At 26.6% G+C, this 26,690-nt stretch overlaps 1 protein-coding gene across 1 annotated transcript; it reads left to right on the top strand.

Annotated features, from left to right (window-relative positions):
* Nucleotides 1-2,848: 2,848 nt before the first annotated feature.
* LOC145192217 (non-lysosomal glucosylceramidase-like) lies at nt 2,849-26,279 on the top strand. The gene is made up of 32 exons (XM_090085657.1): nt 2,849-3,064; nt 3,317-3,401; nt 4,378-4,556; nt 4,964-5,029; nt 5,271-5,347; nt 6,130-6,235; nt 6,646-6,731; nt 7,034-7,120; nt 7,419-7,564; nt 7,789-7,855; nt 8,111-8,159; nt 8,850-8,926; nt 9,011-9,132; nt 9,269-9,331; nt 9,460-9,497; nt 12,645-12,735; nt 13,837-13,967; nt 14,509-14,558; nt 16,107-16,179; nt 17,041-17,118; nt 17,284-17,410; nt 17,752-17,851; nt 18,128-18,218; nt 20,700-20,736; nt 22,005-22,134; nt 22,326-22,460; nt 23,233-23,339; nt 23,416-23,491; nt 24,264-24,388; nt 24,864-25,010; nt 25,114-25,224; nt 26,029-26,279. The coding sequence occupies exons 1-32, from the start codon at nt 3,000-3,002 to the stop codon at nt 26,107-26,109; spliced, it is 3,003 nt and encodes a 1,000-aa protein (XP_089941783.1). The 5' UTR covers nt 2,849-2,999; the 3' UTR covers nt 26,110-26,279.
* The last annotated feature ends 411 nt before the right edge of the window (nt 26,280-26,690 follow it).

The raw sequence follows: 26,690 nt of genomic DNA, 5'->3' as shown, positions 1-26,690 counted from the left end.
TATGTTATTCAATTTATGATGTGAATTTTCAAAATAACGTTCTATTATTTTCAAATTATTAATTCAGATTTTCACTTTTTGTATAAAAATGATTAAAATACTTTTAATTGGATTACAGTTAATAGGTAAAAATATTTTTTTGTTAAAAAGGGATTTTCTTCATTCTTTTTTTGTGTTAAATTCATCCTTTGATTCCCCACTCCTCTCCCCATTCCTTTCGTTTTTTTCGCACGATGACGAACGTTTGACGCTTTTACCCGCAGGTTTAACCGCAAAGGCGTTATAAATAAATGTTTTTTTCATGGTTTATAATGGTTTTTATGCTTTGTAAAGTGATTCATTCAGACAAAATGAAAATACAAAAAATGACTCAATGACTATTGAATCACTAAGTAACTATCGAGTCTCGGCTAATATTTCTTAATTACCATTTTTCGGTTACTTAAGAGTGTACTTGGAAACTTTTAAATGATAACAGCGGTTTATCAAAGGGGAGACACTCTACAAATGAATATGGAAAGTTGTTCCGAACAAATCTTTGTAAATAATTTAAAAAAAGGAAATCTTTTACGAGGAAGATTTATTGTGTGTTCTTGGTTATAGTTCATTTACTTTTTATTAATGACAGAAAATTTTTCATAATTATATTTGAAGATTTCCGGTTGAAAGTCCGAGCACCCGAAACAATGACCGAGCGGGTATACCTCTGCGTCTCGGAATGGTTTTCTCGAAATGAACTGGGGTAAGCATAACGAGAAGAGAAATGTCCTGGAAAAAGATAACGAGACAAAGGAAAAAATTGTCCCAGAATAAAGTTATAAATCGGGACAATAATTTTGTCTCGGAATTTAAAACTTGTGTCTCGGATACTATAAATTGTTATGAGACAGATCAATTATATATATAAGCTAGAAATCTTACTCGCGCTTCCGCAGTGAAGAAAATTTTTTGCCGACCAAGTTTGTTTTGCCAGCCAGAAATGACGCACAGTGATTCAAAACAACAAAAAAATGGCAATAAACCCCTCACAACTTTTTTGTAAATATAGTGCCTTTTTTTAATAATATTAAATTACACTGATTATTTATTTAAAAAGTAAAAATAGTTTTTTCATGAAACTAATGTTTTACATTTTATGGTTAAAAGAAGTTAAAAATTTTAATGTTATTTTCAAAAAAATCTGAAAAATGAGAGATTTTTATTTAGTAAAAATGGAGACCTTTTAATCTAAATTAAAGTCTATATTTACTTTTAAGATAATCTTTTAACTTTATATATTTCAAATATATTGAAAAAAAAAATTGCAATCTGATTTTTTTTGTTCAAATTAAAATATAAAGGGATTGCTGCGGTCACTAGCGGTATAAGGAGTTATTGAAGAAATACAAATATCAATGAACCAATAAAAACCTTATTTTTCGCCATTTTTTAACAGTAGTATATTATTATAATATATTATATATATAATTGATATAATAATTATATCAAAACAAATGAAAATGGCGGAAAACAAGGTTTTTATGGGCTCATTGACATTTGTATTTCTTGAATTTGAGTTTTTTACTTGTATGACTTACTCTAACATATCAATAAACATAAACAATATCAATAGTAGCAGCTGAAATAAATGATGGTAACTATGCCAGAAATTCATTATTTAAATTTCACATTAACGATTAACTAGTATGTCTCGTTATTTTTGATTTTGTCCCGTTAAAAAGATGTAAATTTCGGGAACACTGTTGCTTAGTACAGAGACGCTGATGCTTAGTAAACTGGCAAAGTCAGTTAAGGAACCCAAGCCGATAAATTACCGGGTACCTGTTCGAGTATTGAATTTTTTAATACCCGAAAACCCGTACCCATTCGGTTTTGGCTTCATCACCGTTCGGGCCCCGAATATTATTAAAAGATTTTCCAAAATCTCATTATTTAAAGTTTGCAGCAGATGAACTTCCCCGACAATTGATGAGCTTTTTTTTAAGAATCAATTGGTTCCCGGAAATACACCGCCGTACACCGCCTTCCTCACTTTCTTGAGTATGGGAACGCTTCAGTTTTTGGAGACCATTAAAGATGATAAATTTAATAAAAAAAATGCCTAATAATTAAAATTAGTCATTCGAATGTCTTTTTCAGTTTCACTTCCTTCTTCGTTTTCAGTATCAACATTGCCTAGACTTTGTAATGACTGAGCACTTGACTGGCTAGCAAACATTTTCGAAATATTTTGCTCTTTTACGCACGTCCGATTTTAAATCTAAAGTTACAGCCTTTCTCGCATAATTTCAAGAAACAGAAAAGGAAACAGTTCTGAAAACACATTTTGTTCTTTACAATCGCTTTTACTGGTTTTGGCTTACCTTGAGTTTTTTGTAACAACCAATCTGAGTCAAACATTTCAAATAAAGGGTGAGATACAGTAATTTTGCCAACCGGATTGCGTGAATAGCATGAGGAAATGTATTAAATTTTGTTTAACTGCCAAAAAGTCAAGTGAAAGTTTAATTATTGCGATTATTACGGTTATATTCCACTAGCTTTTTTAGAAATATCAGGTTTTTTTTACTGAATACCCCTCAGAACCATAGTTAATTATTTTTTTTAACGGGTAATCGGGTTCGAGAACCGATAGAATCAATAACTTTCGGGAATCGATAATTTAAATTACCCGAAAGATTACATCGGGGCGGGTGTGAAAAATTTCAACTACCCGATATTATCGGCGTTATCGTGTAATACTCGTTCGGGTAATCGGAGTCCGATAAATCTATTTTAGGCTTTTATTGGTGTTCAATACGACTTCTGGTCGGTGCTTGTTCTGTTCCTATCGGTACTCGGACATTTCATAACATACATATTTCTGAAATGAGTTAAACAATGTTTTATTTTTAATCTGACAAGAGCGGAAGAAATAAAAGGTCTGGAAATAATATTTACAACTTTTTTTTTTTTTTTTTACTACTCGAAAGTTATAACTAGAAAAAGCAGAGTCTCTCATGGATAAATTTGTGAGAATAAAGTACTTTGATACTAACAAACTTGTTGAGCACTGCATCTCGAGGTATGAAGTTTACGTAACTGTTTTTTATGAAAATGACGTCCTCTTTGAAATATTCTTAAACTTTTTTTAAATGCAGGATTTTTATCTACACAGGTAATTTTTTCACAGCCCTTAACTTTTTAAAAAATAATTTCTCTTTGTAAAAAGTAACTAATATTAAATAAAATTTAGAAAATTCTTTTAAATATTGTCTAAAATAATTGAATATTAATTCTAAAAAGTTTTTTTTTAAAAAAACTTGTTCTTATCTAGCAAGACTACTTGGGAAAGTATTGTAAAAAGCTATCCTGGTTTAAGTAGATTTACATACAAAGATGAAGACGGCGATATCATTATGGTATTCAAACTGTATTATGTAGTTTCAGATATCTAATATATATCATATATACCAGTGTATTAGTCGACCCATTTTATATGTTGACTTTGGTTCTTAGGAACACTCTTGATCTATTCTTAATAGCTAAAAATCTTGACTCATAAACCAGTATATACGGTATTAGTAATTTAATATTGTTTTTGTTTTTTGATTTTTGTTTTTTAAGTAGGATAATAAACTTCAGAATATACAGGATGCATAAACTTTTCTGATTTTTACTACTTAATGTTTTCTAATGATTGTTATTAAGTTCATTATTAATCAAAAAATTCTTATAAATAAAATTAAAAAATGAGTAATTTGCGTAAGCACATATTTAAATTTCCTCCCTTTTTAAAAATCTCAATCAAGTAGATTAGGCATAAACTTTTAAAAGATAAATAAAATGAAAATACCTTCTCTTCATGAATTTTGTATAACTATACAGTCATTCCGTTCTAAATGAATTAGGAATCTTATATACTCTGCCTTATGCATCTTCTTAAAATAATTTTGAAAAATAAACATTTAATGTTAAACAATCTCTGAGTTAAACAAGAAACTGTATTTATTTTACTCTCTCAATCTGGTCTTAAAATTGGGCTTCTTTAAGAGTTTTTCTGATCAATAAATACAATATTTGGAAACCAATTTTATAAGTATTAAGTTTTTTGTTTATATGTTATATAACAACAAAATATAAATAGTAATATTTTTTTTTCTTGGTTTTTGAGAAATTTTATGCTTTTGTCAATGTCCTGATTTTCTCATTTCTGAATTATTTGAAAAAAAAAAAAAAAAAAAACACAACTTTTTACCTGCTAGATTATTTATATATTCTAAATTGCTTTAATGTTCTGTTCTAAATTGCTAAATTGCTTAAATTCTAAATTGCTTCTTTAAAGTTTAAAGATCATTGAGAATTTGAGCTTATTTGCTGGCTTTTTTTCTTTTTAAGGGATCAGTACACTCTGAATGGACTGCTGCTATGGCAGTGGTTAGTAAATGTAAAACATGCATATGTATCCATCCTAAAAATATTAAGATAACTGAGCAAGGGGGCCAATTTGCTTTTCAATATTCAACAATTCCATATTGCAGTAACAGAGAAGATGGAACTGTAAATAAAAACTACCAGTATGTTTGCTGTTTTTTAAATACTTTTTTTTGTTATGAATGTTTGTATGTTTTTGTTTACTAAATGTTTACAATTTATCTTGCAGTCTGTTTTGTTTCTTTGATTTCTTCATTTTATCCTAACATTTAAAAGCATTTTTGAACCAGAAATTGTTTGATTAAAAGTAGAATGTTTGATTTTAAATTTGATGTCAGTCAAGGATTTAAATATTTTAAAAGTAATCTAGTAGGATAAACAAAAATGTTTATAATGAGAAGCAATTAAAAAATTAAACTTAAATTTTCATTTAAAATTATCTTCAGCTTAATAATAAAGCTTTTGTAAAGCTATAAATGCTTTAAAAGAAAGTTTAGAGATTTATTTACTAATTTATTCTGTTATAATTTAATACTCTGATGTTTTTCAGTGTTGATTCTATGTGTCAAAGTGTAAAAAACTTGCATGTTCATGATCTCTTAAATTATAATCCCATGTAAGTATATTTCATTAACATTTTTTGTGAATATATTTTATATCTGGTTTTAGTCTTATTGAGGATGTTTAAAATTTAATGCTGGAGTAAATTTACTTTAATTTTCAACAATGTAAATTCTTTTTTTTTTTTTTCCAACTAAAAGGCTTGTGAAAAGCTTTTAAGTTTTTGAAACAATGCACTTTTAAAATTCTATATAACTATACAGCAGTTATTTAAGTCAAACATTATTTTCTGATAGAGTAAATCCAACTCTTAATGAGTACAAGTATTCTGGAGAGGCTCTACGAGCAGTTGAGTTGCCTTTGGGGGCATTAGGTAATTATAGTTATATAATTTAAAATTTGATTTTATCAAGTCTTATTATTATTATTATTATTATTATTATTAATTATCATTATTATTATTAATTGTTATTATTAATTGTTATTATTATTACTATTATTATTATTATTATTATTATTATTATTATTATTATTATTATTATTATTATTAATTGTTATTATTATTATTATTATTACTACTATTATTATTATTATTATTATTATTATTATTATTATTATTATTATTATTATTATTGTTATTATTATTATTATTATTATTATTATTATTATTATTATTATTGTTATTATTATTATTATTATTATTATTATTATTATTATTATTATTATTATTATTATTATTATTATTATTAATTGTTATTATTATTATTATTACTACTACTATTATTATTATTATTATTATTATTATTATTATTATTATTATTATTATTATTATTATTATTATTATTATTATTAATAATTGTTATTATTATTATTATTATTACTACTACTATTATTATTATTATTATTATTATTATTATTATTATTATTATTATTATTATTATTATTATTATTATTATTATTATTATTATTATTATTATTATTATTAATAATTGTTATTATTATTATTATTATTATTATTATCATTATTATTACTATTATTATTATTACTTATTATTACTTATTACAACTTATAATTAAACTTTTATTATTATGTATATACTATTATTATTTTACTATTAAACTATTAATAAACTTATCATTACTTTTCATTTAAAGGAGGTGGTTGTATTTCAATTGGTGGTGATGGTGGGTTGAGACAGTGGCAAATTAATAACAGAGTTGCACATGATGCTCATGCCCCCAATTCTTTCTTTGCTATCAAGTTAGTTTGCATTTAAGTTTCCTGTTGGTCTGCTTTTGTTGTGTCACAACATATTTTAAAGTAAAATTAAGCTTTACAAATGTTTCCTTTTCATCGGTCATGATATAACTTATGTAAAACTGAGAAATAAGAAATGTATGTAAGAATTCATAACCAAACAAAAAATAAAAGTCTCAATAACTTTACTAAAAAAAAGTTTTTTTCCAGAAATTTGATTAAAAATTATACTTAAATATTTATTAATAAAATTAACTTAAAAGTTTTATAAACCTACAAAAGAAAATAACCATTATACTTTGTTTTTTAATGTTAATAAATATTCAGTTTTTAATATAAAATTTTTTAACAAATTTTTATTGTAAAATGTTAAAAAAGAAGTATTGCTATGAATATTAGTTTATTAATTTTAGAGTTGGTGATACTGCTTTAGTACTACAGTCAGATGAACTTTATGATGACTCAAAGTTTCAACCGTCACCATACATTACTGATCATTGTAAGAGCTTGGAGACTTTATTTGCTATATTTTGGCTACATTTAATGTTCTTTTTATTGCACTGCATTTAAATTTAAATTAAGCTAATTTAAAGACACTTCTTTAGTGATACCATGCTTGAAAACTATTTCTTTTTATTTTTGTTACAACTTATTTTTCATCACATTATAATTTATTTAAGTTTGTATAAACACAAAGATTGAAACAACACTTCTTTAGTGTTACCAAGTGTAGTCTTTAATGTTCTTTTTATTGCACTGCATTTAAATTTAAATTAAGCTAATTTAAAGACACTTCTTTAGTGATACCAAGTGCTTCAAAAGAGTTGCTCAAAGAGTTACCTGGTGTAAAGTCCATTGAGGTGACTGCAAAGTTTCCTGTTGTTGAAGGTATTTTCCATTTCCTGGACTGAAAGATATATAATAATACATTCTATGTTTTATTGTACATGTTGTTATGGACTACAGGGGACCAGTTTATTTCAGTTTTATCCTCGAACTATCAATTTATTGAAATTCAATTGAACTGGAAGTTCCAGTCTATTCTGTAGACTGAAAAACAGTTTGATTTTATGTATCAACTTTAACACAGTTTGATTTTATACTTAAATTGTCAACCAATTAATAGGGTATTATATTGGAATTTCAAACAATAAAATTTGACATAGATAATTGTGTCAAATTTTAGTTGACTATAAAGATGCTAAACTGGAGGGCCTCACAGTGCATCTAGAAGCATACAGTCCGAAAGTACCTTTAGATTCAATTGCAAGCTCAGCTCCTGTAATTATTTTTGAATTTCATGTTACAAACACTACAAAGGATAATGCACAGGTACTGAAAAAAGTTTGGTTTGCAATGTTTTTATTTCTAATTTTTTAGTTTATTTGAATTTTTTCTAATGTTTTAAAGATAAAGATTTGGTTTTTGGTGCAAAATTAAAATTATTAACTCTTTTACAGTTGTAATTTTTGCTGAATGATATACTTGTTGGGGTCTTTGTTTTTTTATTTTGTTTAATTTTAGCCTTTTTTTCCCTTGTATTTGTTTAACTTTAGGTCTCATTATTAGGAAGTCTTCAAAATATTGCCGGATGGGATTCTAATTCTCCAATAGTAAATCAAGGTGCTATTATTCTTATATAACTTTTCACAAAACACTGAGCATTTCAATAAAATATAGTAAAACTCTAATTTAAATTAGTCTCCATGGCTTAAAATAAATTTGTTTGCTTAATGTTTGTATGTTTATTAAACCTTTCATTACTATTTTTAATCAAAGGACCTTAATTTGCTATTCAAATACTAGTTAGTTAAACTTACCATAAGAAATCAATAACTTTTTTAACCTCAGGATTATTAAAATCTTTTTGTTTTTCAGTTCAAAACAATAACTATGGTGGTAATGTGAATTCTTTATACACTGTTGGGTAAGTACTTTTTTAATATGAATATAGTTTGTATGTTAAAAACTATGTTTATTGTAAGGCCTGCATATTTTAGTGTTCAACTATGTATTTCATAATAGAAGTTACTGAATTAGCTTTACAAAGAAATCTATTTATTATATCTTTTTTTTTATAGTCTTCCAATCTTTTCTTCTTCCTACTTACTACTTCCACCTCTTTATTAGTCTAGCAGTTTAAAATATTTTGTAAAATATTTTAAAAATTTTCTGCATCTCATTTTCTATTACTAATTTTTATTTCAATTTGTTATTATATTTATACAGGATATGCATTGATAGCAGTGTTATTTATTTTATGTTGAAGTTAAGTTATTCTGTGAAAAAGTTCTTCATAATATTAATAATCTTAATGATAATAATACTGATTAATTACAAATGTTTCTTTCAGCTTAAGCTTAATCATTTAAGATTTGTTTATAAACTTTTAATAACTATATACAAAGTGTTAGAAAAAAATATTGCATCTAATACTTTTCTGGACTGGGTAAATATAGACACATCTCTGGTTGCCACTATTGATTCTGCTATTGAGTTTTTGTTCAATGCTAATCCCACGTTTTTTTCTAAGCTGTTTTTTATTCCATTCAAAACTATTGCGTTGATTCTTCCTAAATTTTGAGAATAGTAAGTAATAATGCTTTATGTTTCATAGATCTTTGTATGGTATTGATATGAATAATCCAACCTTGAAAGAGCTTGACGCATTTAACGGCCATGTTGCAATAATGGGTTAGTTTGAATATGGTTTTGTTTTAATATATTTGACAATTAATGCCTACCTGAATAAGTCAAAACATGTTTTTTTGTATATAGCTATAAGTCAGCCTGGAGATGATATGTCTACAATGCTGCAATACAGTGATGTAAAAGATTTGTGGAATAGCTTCACCAAATCTTTATTTTTACCTGGTCAAGGACAAGCTGGTCCATCAAAAGTGTGATTTAAACACAGTTCTTATTAGTATTTATAAAGATGTTTTTTTTATCTAAAAAATGCAAGATTACCTAAGGTTTCATTTAAGATAGAGATGATAAACAAATAATGATTAAATAGATTAGGTTTTTGTTTAGACTGGACAAACATTTAATGGAGCAGTAAATATGAGCAGAATGATACCATCTGGTTCATCATCTGTAAGTTATCAGCTGTTTTTATAGTAATTTTATTAAGTTATTAATCCAAATAAATATGATTTTTAATATTTGTTAGCTAGCAACAGTGAAATCATGTTTTGTTATTTTTCATTTTTGCTATTTTTCAGATTTTTACATTCCTATTGGCATGGCACTTTCCAAATAGGTTAACTATTTCTTTTAATTTTAAGCTTGCATTTACCTTGATTGTCAAGCTTATTAATTTTTAAAGTTTTAATGATTATATAGTTATATATAAACAACATTTATTAACACATACATACATACATACATACATACATACATACATACATACATACATACATACATACATACATACATACATACATACATACATACATACATACATACATACATACATACATACATACATATATAGCCGACAGAAATTTTGGGCCCTGGGGAAGTTTTCTTAATGGGCCCTCATTATGATCAATCATATACCCAGGACTGCTAGAAGCATGCTCTGGGCATTAAAAATTTAAAATGAAAATTCAAAACTATTTAAATCTTTTATAAGTTAAACTTAGGAAAAAGTGTACAAAAAATAATATTAAATGCTGTTTCATAATAAAGCTATGTGAGCCTTTTGACTCGCAAACAAATTAATAACTTCTTCAAAATTAATTTTTCGCAGCCATTTTGGCTTCAATAGATTAAAGTCCTAAGTCATTTAAACAGTTTTGTGTCATTTCATCTCTAAGATGATCATCTATAGCATTTTCATACATTTTTTGCAACTTTTCACACCTATTTTGTATTTCTTCATCATTTAAGTCACGGAACAACCATAATACATTGACTAAAAATTCTATTTCTTTTGCTGCATTAAAGCTTCTTGTCATATTCCCAATAATGCTGCTCATGAAAACATTGAAAATATTAATTCTAAATTCTTCTGTTGGCATCCTTTTTACCTTGTGTGCTGTTTTTTTCCTTTTAGTATACTTTTTTTCTGAAAATTCTGTGTTTATCTGTAGAGATATGCCCAACAATCTATATTCATTTAAATTAGTATCCCAACTATCTCTTATTGTAATTAATTCAACAAGAAGAGTTGACAAGTTGATTATTTCTACATCAATTGTTGGATTGCGAGTTTGTAAAACAGTACTTCTGTAATTTATAGCTGCAAGAACTTTGTACCATATTTTTGCCAGTACTAAGCATTCAAAAGATTCCATACATTTCTTTATTCCATTAGGATCTGATCGAGCTTCAATCAGATCTTAATAAGATTTTTAAACCACAAATTTTCTAGTGTTCTCATGCCTCTAGAATTTTCTTCATCTCTTTTTTGTCACTCTTTTCATTTATCATATCCAGATTTATAGTGAGAACTCATATTCTGTATTTCAGAAATTAAAACATAGCTCTTTTATTATCTATACAGAATTTATAAATAAATAAAACAAATTAAAGTTTACGAATAATAAAATTTTTTTAACAATACTAATGTTGGAATAATAATATTTTGTATTTAACATAACTGTAATATTTATAAAAAGTCTTAACATGTATTTGTTATTTACAAATTCTAAACTAAAATTAAAATTATTTGTTTACAAAAAACAACAGCAATTTGTGTATAAAACAAAAATTTTAAAATGCAGCATTAATTAGAAATCAAGACATGCAATCTTTACAGCTGTTAATGTTTTAAAAATAAAACTAACAAAAGAAAATTTAACAGCGTTGATAGAAAAAATTTTAATTTTAATTGAAATTCAATTAAGAAAATTTGATTGAGAAAATTCGAATTTTAATTTTACAAAAGAAAAATAGCAAGAATAAAAAGAACCATATTATGTTAAAAACTCATATATTGTCTTTAAGATTTTTTGAAAATGATAAATAAGGTTTAATAAGTGATGAATAAATAAGGCTTCATTAAGAAAAATTATTTGTACACACACAGGGCCCCAAGAATCTTCCCTGTCGACACCCCTCTTGGTATACACATGTATGTATATATGAGTATATATATATAATATACATACATACATATATATGTATGTATATATATGTATGTATGTATGTATGTATGTATGTATGTATGTATGTATGTATGTATGTATGTATGTATGTATGTATGTATGTATGTATGTATGTATGTATGAGCATAGGGTGGGCAACCAAACTTAGAAAATCAAAAACAGTATACATAATTTATTTTTCAATAACCTACGAACTGACATCAATATAACTTTAACAAATATTTTTAGGGCCATTAAGGAAAATTTTGTTCAATATGGGTGCCTTTTTTTCCTATTACAGCTTGTATATGACACCTAAAGACACTGAAACTGTTCAAAATAAAGTCTCATTCTAATCTCAATACTTGCTTTAGATTATCAAAACTAAGATGAGGTGTTCTGTTGGTTGAGTGCTCCAATTTGCCCCAAATTGTCCAGGGGGTTCAAGTCAGGGTTAAACAAAGGCCAGAAGGAAGCTGGCCTAAAATCTGAGAAATTGTTTTTACTGAATTTTTTTTTTTGCAGCATGAGGTGAAGTACTATCTTGGGTTCACACATATTTCCCATTTGGATAGATCACCTTCAGCCATGACAAAACTTTGTACCACTTTTTCAACAGTTTTAAAAAATGGAGAGGTATCTTTTTTCCATCTAGCGCCACAACTCCCAGAACTAGGACTTGAGCTGGGTGCTTGGTTAAAAAGATTTCTTTCACATCATGACTTCACAATGAAAAGATCATTGCAATAGTTTAAATTTGCATCAATAGTAAATATTTTTTCATTAGAAAAGATTTTTATGGTTGGACCATGCAGCTCCAGGTAATGCAATGGCTTATTAGTTCTTTCATGTCTTCTGGATTTTAATTTTTTGATCAAAAGGTGTTTTGAGGTCCTTGTATATGACCCTCAGCTTTAAATCATCATCTACAGCCCTTCTTATGGGCTGTGGGGTAACATTCATGTCCCAGGATAGCTTTATCCTGGATTCTGAGAATCTTACAATAATTTGGTTTTGAGAGACTTTAGAAATACAAAATGTTGTTTTTTATTCATGCCTCCACTTCCTTACTTTCTCTTAAATGCCTTCTCCAACTGAAATTTGGCACTTAACATTGTGGATGGTGCTCATAGACACCACAAGATACTTCTAATTTTGACTCTGGGAAGAAGCGAGTCTGCTATTTGTTGCCTTTAGCTTCCTACATACATACATACAGTTTTTTTAGCATTAAATCTTTCTATATAAAAATAAAATAAATTAAAGTATTTTAAAATGCAAATTCAGAGTTTTTTGTTCTTTGTCAACATTATTAGGTACAAGGATTGGAGTCCTTTTGTCAGCATACCAAATACACCCATATTCATTGGCACTCACTACAGCACTGTGTGGAAGACTGTTGCTGATGTAATATTTAAATTATTTAAAACAAATTATGTGTTGTACATTTCATGCAGTCAATGTATTTTATGTATTCGGTCTAATATGGGTTGTTAAGAATGCTGTTTAAAACTTCAAAATATGTTTATATGCCTAAAAAAGAAAAAAAAAATTTTAAAGCTTTAAACAAGTTTAATCTATTTAGTTTTGCATATAGAGAATTAACTGTTTGGGTTGGGTTTGAATCGTACTAATGGCATCATTTTATAGTGCCATCAGTATATGATCATTGATTTCTTTAAAATTCATTGTAAAAAATTCCTATATCTAACTAAATTAAAAAAATATTTCAATGTGGTATAAATAGATTTTCATAATAATTCCATTTAAGTACAATGCTATGTTAAATAAATAAATTCATTTTTTGACAAAATAATGACAACCCAGAAAATTATTCCATCCTTAATGCTATTAAGTTAATTGAATGACATTGTATTTTTTCTAATAATCAAGGCGATTAATTTGTGATTGGGACAGTTTATAAAGTTAACGTTGTTACAACTAATAAAATTATTATTAAAAATAAAATTTATGTTACATAGCATGATAACATCTACAGCCCTTTTTTCAACTTTGCTTGTTTTTTGAGTTCTTGAATAATTATTATAAGGATTTTTGAATTTAATGTTTGAATTGTGTTCAGCAAATAATGTTGAGATTTTTCTATAACAAAGTCACTTAATAGTGTCAAATCACTTAACAGCTTGCATTTAAATGCCCAATTTTAGAAGTTCTTGTCTTGTTGTGTCTTTGAGGTTATAGAAGAAAAAAACTTATCAAGTTGTTAAAGGATGAATTTTCTTTAGAACAGCTGGTGTGAAATGAGGAATGTGTTACTTTACGGCTTAAAAAATCAGATGATATTAAACCTTAACAAAAATCTAACTCTAAGTTCTAAGTAATTTAAGTAAACTATGAAATCTAAAACTAAGTTCTAAGCAATTTAAGTAAAAAACATAAAATCTAATCTAAGTTAAAAGTTTAGGGTTTTCTAACTTTTCAATTAAAAATTGTGAATTTAATTCTGTTTCTAGTTTCAAGTTTTTAATTTTTAAATAAAAATTTTAGGTTTTAACTTACACAGTAAACAACATGACACCACTTCGAAAAATTACTTATGATTTCCGTGATAGTATGTTTAACTCTACATTGCCGTGGCAGCTGATTGATAGCGCTGCTGGACGAGTATCTGTCTTAAAGTAACAGTTCATTTTTATATTATTTATTTATTTTTGTTAATATTGGCTGTTCATATTCTCCTTGATCCTAACTTAGCTAAGAAATGCTCTACCTATGTATATATTTTTTGAGGTTAATATTTAGTGTAAGGCTTCTGTTTTGACACACTTTTATTTTCAAATTTTATATTAAAAATTTTTAATAATTATATTGAAGAAATGACAATAACAAGTGAAAAATGTTGTTTTTTGTTTACATGATCTGTATTTTTATGAGTTTTCTTAAGATTTGCACTAGATAATGATTTATTTTTTTGATAAGAATCGCAAAGTATTAATTGCAAATATCCATTAGAAATACAAATATGCTCACTGTTTACATTTATCTGTTAATGTAAACAATGAGCAAATTTGCGTGAAAGAGTGAGACACAAACACATTTAAGATTAAGACTAAGGCTAAAGCTTCTCTTTAATGAGGCTGAATAATTATTTCTCCCCTTTTTTTAAATTTTATATTCTTGTTATGAAGTTTTAATTTATTTTTTTAAAATTATTTCAAGCTCTCAAACGTACATGTGGCTAATGGATGGTTATATGTATGCATTTGAGGGTGAGTAAGAAATGGATTCAGTTATATATTTATATAATTAGTATGATAAATGTTATATATTAATATATTAGTTTTTTAGTAATCATGATTACAATTATGAAAAAATGAATTACTATTATCAAAATTACTATAAAATTAAATTATGTTTTTTTGTTTTTACATCTTACATTTTATGTATTATTAAATGTTTTGAAAAGTTCCTATGAAAAATATTCAAGTTACCAAAATATTTTTCAAAATGAATGACTGCCTGAAATGTTGTTTTTTTTTTTTTTTACCAACATTACTTAAGAAAAAGTGGTTATTTTATTAAAGAAAAGTTATTTCAGATTAAATGCACATATTGGTATAAAATTATTTCAGTATGGTAAAGTATAAATCTGGATCTCATTTCACTTTTGGTATTCTGATATTAAAAACTTAAAATAAATTTTATCTTTCTTAATGATTTGTACCACTTAAAAATATTTTTTAGGAAAATATGGGTAACCTAAAAAGATGGTTCAAAAAAGAAATTTGCATTTAATAATAATTTCTTACCAAACTACTAAATAAAATGTTCTGGCAAAGATTTGGGTCCCCTTATCAAATCTTAAATCATTTTGATGGCTGAGTTGATGGTTGAGTTTCAAATATGTTTAAGTTAAAAACCGAGTTCAAATATTTTTAAAAGATTTTTTAAAATGTGAATAAGGCTTCATTTTAAAATAATTTGTCTATAAATTAGTTTTTTGCTTCATTAGAAAACTCTAAAAAAAAAAAGAAAAAAATTGTTTTTTTCAGAGATTTTATAAAAATATTTTCATTAAATTTCAACAAAAAACAAGTTTTCTGTTGAAATTTAGTGAAATTATTTTTAAAAAATCTCTAAATTATCTTCTTTCACTTAAAAATGATTTATCAAATAATTTAAAAATTTAAAAGAATTTAGTTTACAACTTGAAGGAAAAATGAAATTAATTCTCCCTTGACTATTTGTAAACTCATATTTTCATTTAAAATCTTTTTCTATTTGTTTTACAGTGAATTTTATTTATGACAGTTCCTAGAACATATAAGTCTTTTTAATATGTAAATTTACCTTACAAATATCTTATTTAAAAAATTTTGATTATAGGTATAAAGTTAATGAATTGCAATTTTTTTAATAAGAAATATTAATAAATCTTAGTTCCATTTTAGGGTTAGACATAATTGAATAAGTTTTAGCTGAAACTGCTAAGCATTTGTCATGAGTTTATTTAGTGAAAGACATAAATAAAAAACAATTTACATTTTATCAAATTTATTTTTACCTAAAACCTTAGACTATTTTAGTGGGACTTCAGTTCTGTAACCATCAGCTAGTGTCCTCTTCTCAATTCCTAATAGGTGAATCATTGTTTGAGAGACTCCAAAATATAATCAATTGTCAAGTAATAAGTAGAGTGATTTGGTTTTGGTAACAAGCAGCAGTTCTTCAAATATATTTACCTTTAACATATATTAGATAGATGACTTTTTTTATCCTGTACTATTTTTAATAGTAAATCAATACTTTTGTTACAGGTTGCTATAATTCAACTGGGTCATGTCCGCTTAATTGCACACATGTGTTGAATTTTGCAATGGCTCTCTCCTTGTAAGTTTTTAAAATGATATATTTTTTTTATATTTGATTCTGTTTTTATTGGTTACATACTTTAAAAGTGTACTTATTGAAAAATGTAATATTATTTTAAAGTGCTACCTTAATAACTGTAAGAATGTAGTTGAAGTGCAAAGACAATTTAGAAGGGAGTTTCAGATAGATCCATCTGCAATGGGACATTTCAAGATGTCCAAAAGCAGCATGTTATTAAAATTGTGCAGTATTTTTTATACTTTAGCTTGTCTATAAATTATCTGCACTATGCTTAGTTTTATCGTTTATGCTATCATTACATTAAGCAATTTCAGAACTTTTAAACTTCAACAATCGTTTAATACTTAAATTTAAAGTTATAAAGTTTTGTATTAACTTTGACAACAACATATCTTTTTTCATGTTTCGATTTTAAATTTTTAAAAGAATTTTCTCAAAAATTTTATTGAATCTATAAAATCAACAAAACTGGAAATGAAAATGCTTGGAACATTTCTTTAAAATGAGAGCTAAAGTACCTGTGTTTTTGCTCACAACCTTAACTTGATATAGATGTTAGTTTTTTACCTGTATAGATCAGTTTCTGTTAATTTTATTTTCTGCACTTTCCAGAATTTTAAAATATGTAATTATTTCTTTCTGAAAAACTACATATGTATAGTCATATAATGGATAAATGATATAGAAGTTTGTATGTAGTTATGTTTAAACAATCAGTTTAAGAATGTTTTTTTTTTTTTTGTTAATAAAGAAAAATAAAAAATTTTGTAGCTCTGTAGTTTGTAACAATCATATAAAACATTCTTGTCCATAGCAATGTATTCCTTTTAGTCTTAATTGTTTTTTGAACTTTTATAGTTTGTATCCGGATCTTGAGCGGACAATGCGAGAGATTGATTTACTTTTTCAAATCACTCCACATGGAGTCATCCCAAGGTTGTTAAAAATTTATGTTTAGTTTGATTAATTTTTCTTAGTGAAGGAATGTTTGTTTTAATTTAAATCAAGTTATGTAATGTTGATGTTGTTGTTATATGTTGACATTCGTATATTCAAATTATGAAGTTAATTTAAGAAGGTTATATTTTATATCTAATAAAGTCGTAGTCCATGTCCTCTTGAGTTGCGACGTCTTTGGACAACATGGGAAAACTACTCAACTGACCCTGCATCATGTATGACTTGTGTTGATGGAGAATTAGGAACAGTGCTTAAAACTTACAGAGAGGTTTTTTGTTTCATCTATTTTTCTATCATCTATTTTATCTGTTTCTGATAAGTGGTTTTTGTTTTTTTTTTTTACTTATTTTTTAACAAACTAAATTGTGTATATGTATTTCTAGGTTTTATTTTTTGTGCTGTTTTATAAGTTTATGTTTTGTTTATAGATTGGTAGATTTATATTCAGATTTAATTTAAGTAAATAGTTTCAGCTTTTTTTAAGTCTGGTCCAAGAATAATCTTTTTATAAATATTCAAGTCTAAGAAATGAAAAAAGGTAAACTTTTATATTTCTTAGACTTGAATTTATAAAAAAATTTAAAAGAAATGTAAATTTTTTTTTTTTAGATTCGTCAAGGTGCATCCAAGGCTTGGTTCAACACTCTATGGAATCCAGTAAAGTTACTTATGAATCGTTGGCTTGATGCTATGGATACTGACAAAAATGGTGTTGCTTCAATATTTTTTATGTTTTTTAAAAATTATAATTTATAGTGTTATCTTCAAATGGCATTTAATATATCTTTAACAATGTAATAAAAATTATAAAAACAGTATAATAACAAAAATGATGTAAGAATATACATTCAAAAAACTGACATTTATTTTTTTTGTAAGTTTTTATTATTACATTTTTAATAATGAATTATATTTAGTACCTAGTGTTTTTATTTACCTGAATCATTACTTTTGTGTATTTAAAAAACTATTTTTGAATTACCAGGGATGGTATTTGGTCCACAGCCAAACACTTACGATGTTGCAACATATGGCTACTCTACACTTATTGGTTTACTGTATTTGTGTGCATTAAGGTTAATTTAACTTTTTATCCTAATTAATACTAATATGTGTATAATACCTTTTTTGTGTAAAAAAAAAGATTTAATAATCATCTACTGTTATAAGCTGTAAGTGAAATTCAGACCATCTCTTACTCATTTCTCTATATAAGTTTAATTTAAGTTAACATCTTATTTCTTTATTCAAATGGCATATTACTGTATTTGTGTGCATTAAGGTTAGTTTAACTTTTTATCCTAATTAATACTAATATGTATATAGTACCTTTTTGTATAAAAAAAGATTTAATAATCAGCTACTGTTATAAGCTGTGAGTGAAATTCAGACCACCTCTTACTCATTTCTCTATATAAGTTTAATTTGTAAAGTTAACATTTTATTTCTTTATTCAAACGGCATATTAGTATATGATTTAAAAAATTCTTTTAGCTGCAAAATTTATCTTAGCTTTTAAGTCTACTCTCTAATACCAAAAAAAAATATCCTGAGGAAATCCTTTTGAGGGATGATAGTTCATACCGTTAGGAGTTCAAAGCAGGTGATTTTAAAATCTTTAGGACTTTTTTGAGTTTGAAATTTTTTCATTAATTTCGCCAGGGAAAGGTAAGAATGCTTGGTGCTATGTGATTGTATCCCTTCAAAGAATGTTAGCAAGCTTCGTGACAAGAAATTACAATAAATTCATGCAACATTTTTCGCTTTAATCAGATTGCAAGTAGTCATTTATTGTTTCACATTTGTTGCTTTTGATGTTTGTAGAGCCATCATTTAAATTGTCTTTTACAAATGGCTTTGAAGTGGTGTTTCATTCTCTTTCATCATCTAAATGTGTGGAAGCTTACTTTAAAAAATGACCCTCCATCAATTGTCAATTACAGAACTACTAAATCATTAAATTTTTTTGATGTTTGAAAGATATCACTGAGTTCACTTAAAAACATTCAACACAAGAAGATAATGGTAAATATTAAAATGTTACATACTTTTCATCAGTAGCAATTGTGTTGACATGTTGTTTGTCATTTTTAGTATTGGATATTCAGGGTTTGTTAGTAGATGTTTCCTCCTCCATTTAGCTTTGCAATTATACAAATCAAACAGTCAAATGTGAAAGAAAATCAGGTGGAAGGGCTAATTGAAATAGATTCAAACTTTTAGAGATTTGGCAAAGGCTTTTTATTACTTTCATCTAACTTTCCAGAACTAAAGTGGCAAGTGACACATATTGCACAAAAACTCACTCATCTTGATGTTTACATCCTTCTGAAAATGATATTTTTGCCTAGAAATCAGTCAATTCATAATCCCCCTTCATGAATTGTTTAAAGCAAATGGTCCACTACTCTTATAGCTACGCCATGCTCAACGCCAGTATTTTGAAAAATGTTTCAAATAGATTTTCGACGCTGACTTGTCATTGGTTAAGTCTTATAAAATAAATTTAATTACATTTTAGCATCAGTTACATTTAATTTGAAGACTCAAAGTTTCTTACAGAATGTGGTTTTGGAATAGGTTGGTGCAGGGAGATTCTTCTATTATCTTGGTAGTTACATTTACATCTAAATTGAGACAAAAAGCATAACTAAAGAAAATAAATTTCGATAAAAAAAATTTTCAATCCATTCATAAAATAGTAAGTTAATAATAATAAAGTAAAGAAAAATGACATTTTAAATTTTCTTTAAACTTTTAATGAAAGAATTTTTAACTAAAAGAATTTTTATAAAAACAATTTTCTCAATCTTAAGAACAAAGAAAAAAAGAAATTAAAATTATAAAGTTTGAATATTTTTCTGCTTAGTTACTATACAGCTTTTACAAGATAACTTAAAAAAAAAATGTAAAACAGGAATTTGATTTGATTTTAAAAACAACAATTTGCAAAAAACAGTTTGAAATTAAAAAAAAAAAAAATTTCATAATCTCAAGATTCTCATTCAAAAAATAATATGATTTACAAAATTTTAAAAAACAAAACTGAAATAGATTCATTGAAAAAACTTGCTAAAATCACATTCACATCAAACCTGTTTTGTTTTATTTTGTGAACTTTCTTAGGACACAATGTGTCGTTTGTAACACAGACTTTTGTGTCACATGTTTCACAATACCAATTTTGTTCAAGTCTGAACTGACAGGTCAGAAAGAAACACTTGATCAATTTAAAATCCTAAAGATGCCTAAACATTCTAGTCAATTTTTTCAATCCATTTAGAAAAAGTGTTAATCACTTGACTGCACCTATTTTATAATCCTTCACATCATTTTTATCTTATATTTTCATAAACGAAAACCAAAGAGGAAAAATGGCGGTCACATTTTTATGCTTTTGAAGCTCAATTTATAAAAAGTTAAAACTATGATTTTTTTCTCAATTTTATAGTTGTTTCTTTCAATAAGTTGACTGCATCTTTGCAATTAACCAATTTCTATAGAGGATACATACATAACTTTAAAAATTTAAATTGGCTTCCCATTGTTTTTTGTAGGGCTACTGAGGAAATGGCAAAACTTCAAAATGATATGGTAATTTGATTTTGAATTATTTCCACTTTCCAGGTAAAAGCATAACAAAAATTGTATGAGCATACAAAAGCTTGTATCTCTTTGTTCAATGAAACAAAAAAAAAAATGTTAAAAGAATCAATTATTTCCACTGTGCAGGTTCAGATGTTAGAATAACTATATATACTGGTTTTTTTTTTACTTCTTTTTATAGGAGAAAAAATACAAATTCTAATGATATTTATAATTTTTTACTTGAAATTTTGGTTTAATTGTTAGCTTTTTTGAAGTGTGATCCAATATATACCATGACTTATTTAACATAAATCTACTAAAAGCAATTACAATTTACTAGAAATTTTTTTTTTGAATTATTATAATTTTATTTGAAAGAGACAAATTTTGTTTCCTTATATTTAACTTATCTATTTTTGTTCTTTAACTATTTATTTTTCTAACTGCTAATGCATTTACTAATATGCTAACAATATATTTCTTTCAGTTTCATTTACTTATATATCACTAATATATTTTTTATATAATAGATTTGATAATAGTTAATGTTACAAAACATTTTATAAAACAGTGTGAACCCAGGGCTGTTGGAAACACAAAAGAATAACATAGTTTTGTTAGTAGAAATTTTTGTTTCATCATTTCACATTTACAGAAGCAAATTATAGTTACTTAAAAATATAAAAATAGTTAAAGTTAAATGAATTTTTATAGATAAACTTATGTTTGTAAGTTTACATAGAGTTGAGAGAAATGTGATTTGAAGATATTAGTTTTGATTGGCAATTTAAATAAAAGAAAATTAGGCGTGCCTCTGCAGATGAAGGTGGGTTATAATTTGCTGCAAATGTTGCAGAAAGCTTGTGCAGTTAGATACTAGCATTCAATATTATAAGAAAAAAGACTAAGGACAATTACTATGTAATTTTCATAAAAGTGGATAGAAAACCTGTTTTTTTACTGCATAAAAAGTGTCAGGAATATCTCAACTTTTAAATATTACCTCAAATTTATTAATTTTTTGAAAAATAATTTTGTAATTTTGCATCTAATAATGTAATGATTTAAAAAAAGTAATCAAACTGTGTGTAGTTCTTCAATTTGTTAATGCTAATTTTAATTTTTAAAAAAATGTGCTTTCAATATGTGCTTTCTCCTTAAGCATACTTTTGGAAAATACAATTAATTTCTTACTTCCGAACAGTTTTATAACCTATATTAAATTGAAAATTTATTGCTTATTGTGTTTTTCTTTTCATGTTTTTATTTTGCAGACTTACGCAAAGGTTTGTCGAGATCGATTTAATCTTGGTACTGTTAATTTGGACAAAGCATGTTTTACCAATGGTAAATGGTATACACATGTGGTGGATCCTGCACATCCAGTCTATGTTTTAGGAAGTTGTAAGTATGATCTTTTTTTCTTAAAAGGATTTAAAAGAAGTTTAAATTATTTATACACAGGTTTCTCCCTTAATAACAGGGAATATGATGCAGCATAATAATTTATAATTCTTTTTAAAATCTTTTTTAAATCCTTGCGAAATTAATTTTCTAAGTTCTTATTTTTTTAAATGGTTAGTTTTTCAATTAAGGTACATTTATTGGTGGAATGTATGGACAATGGTGGGCTCACCTTCTAAACCTTGGTTATTTACTGCCAAAAGAGCATATAAAATCACATCTTCAGTATACTTATGAAAGAAATTATGTTCCAAGTTTTGACCCAAGTAAATTTTTTACTTTTTGATTGAACTTAAAACAATTTAAAATCTACTGGTTGTGATGATAGTTATAAAAAAAGTATTAATTGTCATTAATTAAATGGCATTTCAAATTTATGTTAAGTAATATGATTTCTTACATAAATTTACATGATGGTTGTATTCAATTCTATATAACTGTTTCATTTAATTGCATTTTATCTGCCTGAGACTTTAATGATGCTCTTTTCGAAGTAGTGCATTTACTGTTTTCTAATAAATGTTTCTAAAAAAATAAAGTTTATTTTAAAAATTATTATTTCATCAAGTACATTCCATGAGTTATTTTAGGAATTTTGCTGATTTTTGATTTTCAAGTTTGTTGTTTTACTTTAGGATTTGCTGTTTTGCTTTAGGATTTGCTGATTTACCTAAATTTTTTCTGATTTCTAAAAACCAGTTCATTAAGAAATTCTATATTATCATCAATCTGCAACTTATATATAAGTTGAATAATTCACAATTAATATTTTTACAGTTTGATTTTTGTATAAGCCCAGCACAAATCTATATAATTTTAACACCTATGTTAATGTATAAATATTGCAAGTACCTTTGAGAAATAAATTTGTTGTTTGTCTCTAGGATTTTTTTCCTTCTTAATGAACTATGCATGGGCTGGATTGTTTCTATAATCATTATTATAGCATTATAAAATAACTGTTTGGGTGCAAGTTGTATAGTATTTTATGAAGTTTTTATTTTGATTTAATTTTATCAATATGGTTTTGTGTTGTAGAAACTCAATCTCCAAGAGCATTTTGTGATGAGAGAGATAATGGTTGGGTGCAAGCTGTATGGGATAGTGGCACAAAACCAGCTAGTCCGTTGCTTTACTCAACAGAGGTAAATTTTTTGCATACTTTTTTGGTTGAATGGATTGTACAGTAACTATACTTTTATAGCTTTTCAATGTTTTTAGATTGCATGGAGTGGTGTAGCTTACCCATTTGCTGCCCTGCTTATAGTGGAGGGTTTAGTGAAAGAAGGCTTAGACGGTATTCATCTTATTTACACAGTTGGTAGGGGTAGCAGCAACAAATGTAGATTTAGTAAAAGTATCATTTGTAACATTTTAGCTTCTACTCCTCCTAACTGTCAAAATAATAATTGTAGAGTTTTTATACATAATTTTATGTCGTGACATAAGAAATTAAGCTCAATTGCTTAAAAGATTAAAACAATTTTAACATAAGCACATTATAGTAGTAAAACTGGATTGATTAAAGAAGTTTATCCCGTTTTATCTTTTATTCCCAATAAAGTTTAGTTATTGTAATATGAAACTCAAATTTCTTTTTAAAAAAATACAAATAAACAGCTTCAAGTTTCTCAAAAAAAATTTCATGCTCTTTTAATGTGCAAAATAAAATATAGTTTTTATTCATGAATTAAATAATTTTATTTGAATTTTACTTTGATTTTGACAGGTGAGGTTTTGATGCAAATTATTTTTTAAACAAAGAGGAACGTTTGAGTTACAAAGTTCTACTGTAAATTGTTATTTTTGTTTTAGTACAAAAAAAACCTAATCTTTTAATATAAAACTCTGGTTTAGAAAGTTTTTTTCTGGGTTTTTCCGAACATGAACATAGACTTAAGATCCACACAAAAAAACTATTGTATTCTTTTAAAATTTAAGTTCAGTAAAGAATTGTTTTATTTCGTGGATCAGTTTTATTTGAGTTTATTTTAGTTTTTATACTTAGAGTGAACCAAAAGCAACGTTTATGATGCAAAGTTTAACTCCATATTTTTATTTTTGTCTAGTACTCGAAAAAACACGCTATTTTTATGATGGAACTCGACGCAGCCCATGGAATGAAATTGAATGTGGGGACCATTATGCTCGTCCCTTGTCAGGATTTTCCCTTTTCCAGATTGCGAGTGGTCAGGTATGCTTCTCAGACATTTCAAATACCAAAGATCATAATAGTTACATATGTTGATTATTTGTTTGAAAACGAACTCTGTTATTAATAATTATTTTATAATCCTTCACACCATTTGTATTTTATATTTTCATAAAGGAAAACTAAAGAGGAAAAATGACGGTCACATTTTTATGCTTTCGAAGCTCAATTTATAAGTAGTTAAAACTATGATTTTTTTCTCAATTTTATAGTTATTTCCTTCAAAGTTTTTTCAGATTTTTTTTTATGTATAATTTAATTCAGAATAAACTCTATTCGGGTGTCTGTTAGACAGGGTCGATAACATAAAATTTTCAAAAATGTGGCTGCCATTTTTTACTCTATGGTCTTCAAATACTATTACTTGTAATGATTTTCTTGTCAAATTTGCTTCATACCGTCTTTTACCGTCTCGAATGTCTAAAGTTATTTCATTAGATATAAAAACTAATTTTAGAGTTGGTCATACACATCAAAAGATGTTGTCCATCTGGGATTTAACCCGACAATAAATGAAGATAACTTCGTTGGATTCTTTGTATTGGGAACTTGTTGGGGTGTTTACAGTCAAAAGCTTACAGAAGTGAACAAAGGATGGGCTACGGTAACTAAACTTGTATTCCGGGTCTTTCTTCAGATAGAACATCTGTAATGCGAACCTTATCATAAAGAATTATTTTCCTAAAATTTATATTTTCTCTGTTTAGTTAAAAATTGTTTACGGAGGGCTTCAACTGAGCCATTTTGAATTAGGTGTCAGTTTTACGCAAGTAGCTGTTTCTGTTGGTACGAAGTCATATTCTATTCATATGAATAAGGTAGGTCTTGTGTCAACTACACACATCATTAAATATTTTTCTTCAATTTAATTACGAAAAAGCTGTTAATCATGAAAAACCATGCATCATCGATCAAAACGAGTAATAATCAGAAAAGGTAGTATTTTTTCAATATTTCCTTGGTATTTTGCAACATTTGGATAAGTGCAGTTTTACTGAAAAATCATCTTGTCACATCTTTATCGTATTGGTTTGATTGCTCCCTTTAATTTCATATTTTGTTACCGATAACATTGCCGACACTCTCGCCAGATAATCCAATCATATATACGGCATGACTTTTAAATTATAGATATCCGGCCTTGACGTTGATATTGAAATGAATGGGACAGGTTCGCGTTGTCTTGCACGGATTTTTTGCGGTCTGTGCTATAGTCTGTGTCATAGTACGTCCATTTTTGAAATTCCCAATCATGACTCGACAAAAAACTCTTTCCTTGAACGTGGACTTTTGAGACGGATTATTGATGATGTTTGCGATTCTTCGTCAATTTTATTTTATCTTTTTTTTTTTTTTGGCTTTTCTGAACATATTTGTCTTCTACACCGAAATCGCCATCTTAGAAGCGCATAAACCAGTCTTTACTTGCGCTTTTGGATAAAGTAGGCTAATTATATGCTCCTCATAAATTTTCAATTAAACGATGAATTAGGTTTATTGAAACGGACATTTTCAGAAATCATTTTAAACTCCTAACGCATAAGCGATGGAAAAAAATTTTTTTTTTTTCATAATTGAGTTATAGGCGTTCATCGTTTTAAATATTTTTTTTTCTATTTCAGGTTGACAGTGGAACTGTTTTAGCTTTCGATGAGGCGATCGTCTTGCATTCTGATGATGAATTGGTTATTGATTTCTCATGATTTCTCCGGCAATAATTATATATCCTATATATGCAATTTTTATTGTGCATTTGTTTTTCTTTAAATGTTTCTTTTTTAACGAACTTGAAATATTTTTCACCTTTTGTAATTTCACGAAGCAAGTATTGTTATAAATTCACTTAAGATTTTTTATAAAGATGATGAAGCTATGTGTTGTTTTTTAAATTACGGTACTTAAATGTGAAAAGTGATACTCGATTAAGAAAAGACCAGTTAGCTTTTCAATAGAGAAATCACATAAAATTGAAAAAAATCCATGACCGCTTAGTTTGTTGTTAAAGAAGATTATCCGGCTGCAAATTCAGAAAAAGTTTGTGATGTGAGAAACGTATGCCAGAATGTCTGGCTCAGTTAAAACTTATTTTGCATAATGGACGCGCAAAAAAACAGCTAAACGAGATTTAGCAGTTTTTCTACAGTAAGTCAGGAGTTTATTGGTTAGCTCCAAAAAGACAATTCGCGAAGCACTAAAGCCAATGAGATGGATGAGCTAATCTTGAGAATATTTTACTCGTACAAGTGCTCTCTCAAAAAGCAACTGAAACAATTGACAAAAGTCT

This window comes from Hydra viridissima, unplaced genomic scaffold (genome assembly GCF_058129835.1).
Source record: "Hydra viridissima isolate aposymbiotic clone 2 unplaced genomic scaffold, HvirCarnegie_v1 scaffold_1, whole genome shotgun sequence".
NCBI lineage: Eukaryota > Metazoa > Cnidaria > Hydrozoa > Anthoathecata > Hydridae > Hydra > Hydra viridissima.
Note: the sequence above shows the minus strand (reverse complement) of the source record. Positions and strands in the feature narration are given on the sequence as shown.

Coding starts and splice junctions, on each gene's coding strand:
- LOC145192217 (XM_090085657.1), top strand. CDS start 3,000: ATGGATAAATTTGTGAGAATAAAGTACTTTGATACTAACAAACTTGTT. Junction 3,402..4,377: donor AAGACGGCGATATCATTATG/GTATTCAAACTG, acceptor TTTCTTTTTAAG/GGATCAGTACACTCTGAATG. Junction 6,732..7,033: donor ACCATACATTACTGATCATT/GTAAGAGCTTGG, acceptor ACACTTCTTTAG/TGATACCAAGTGCTTCAAAA.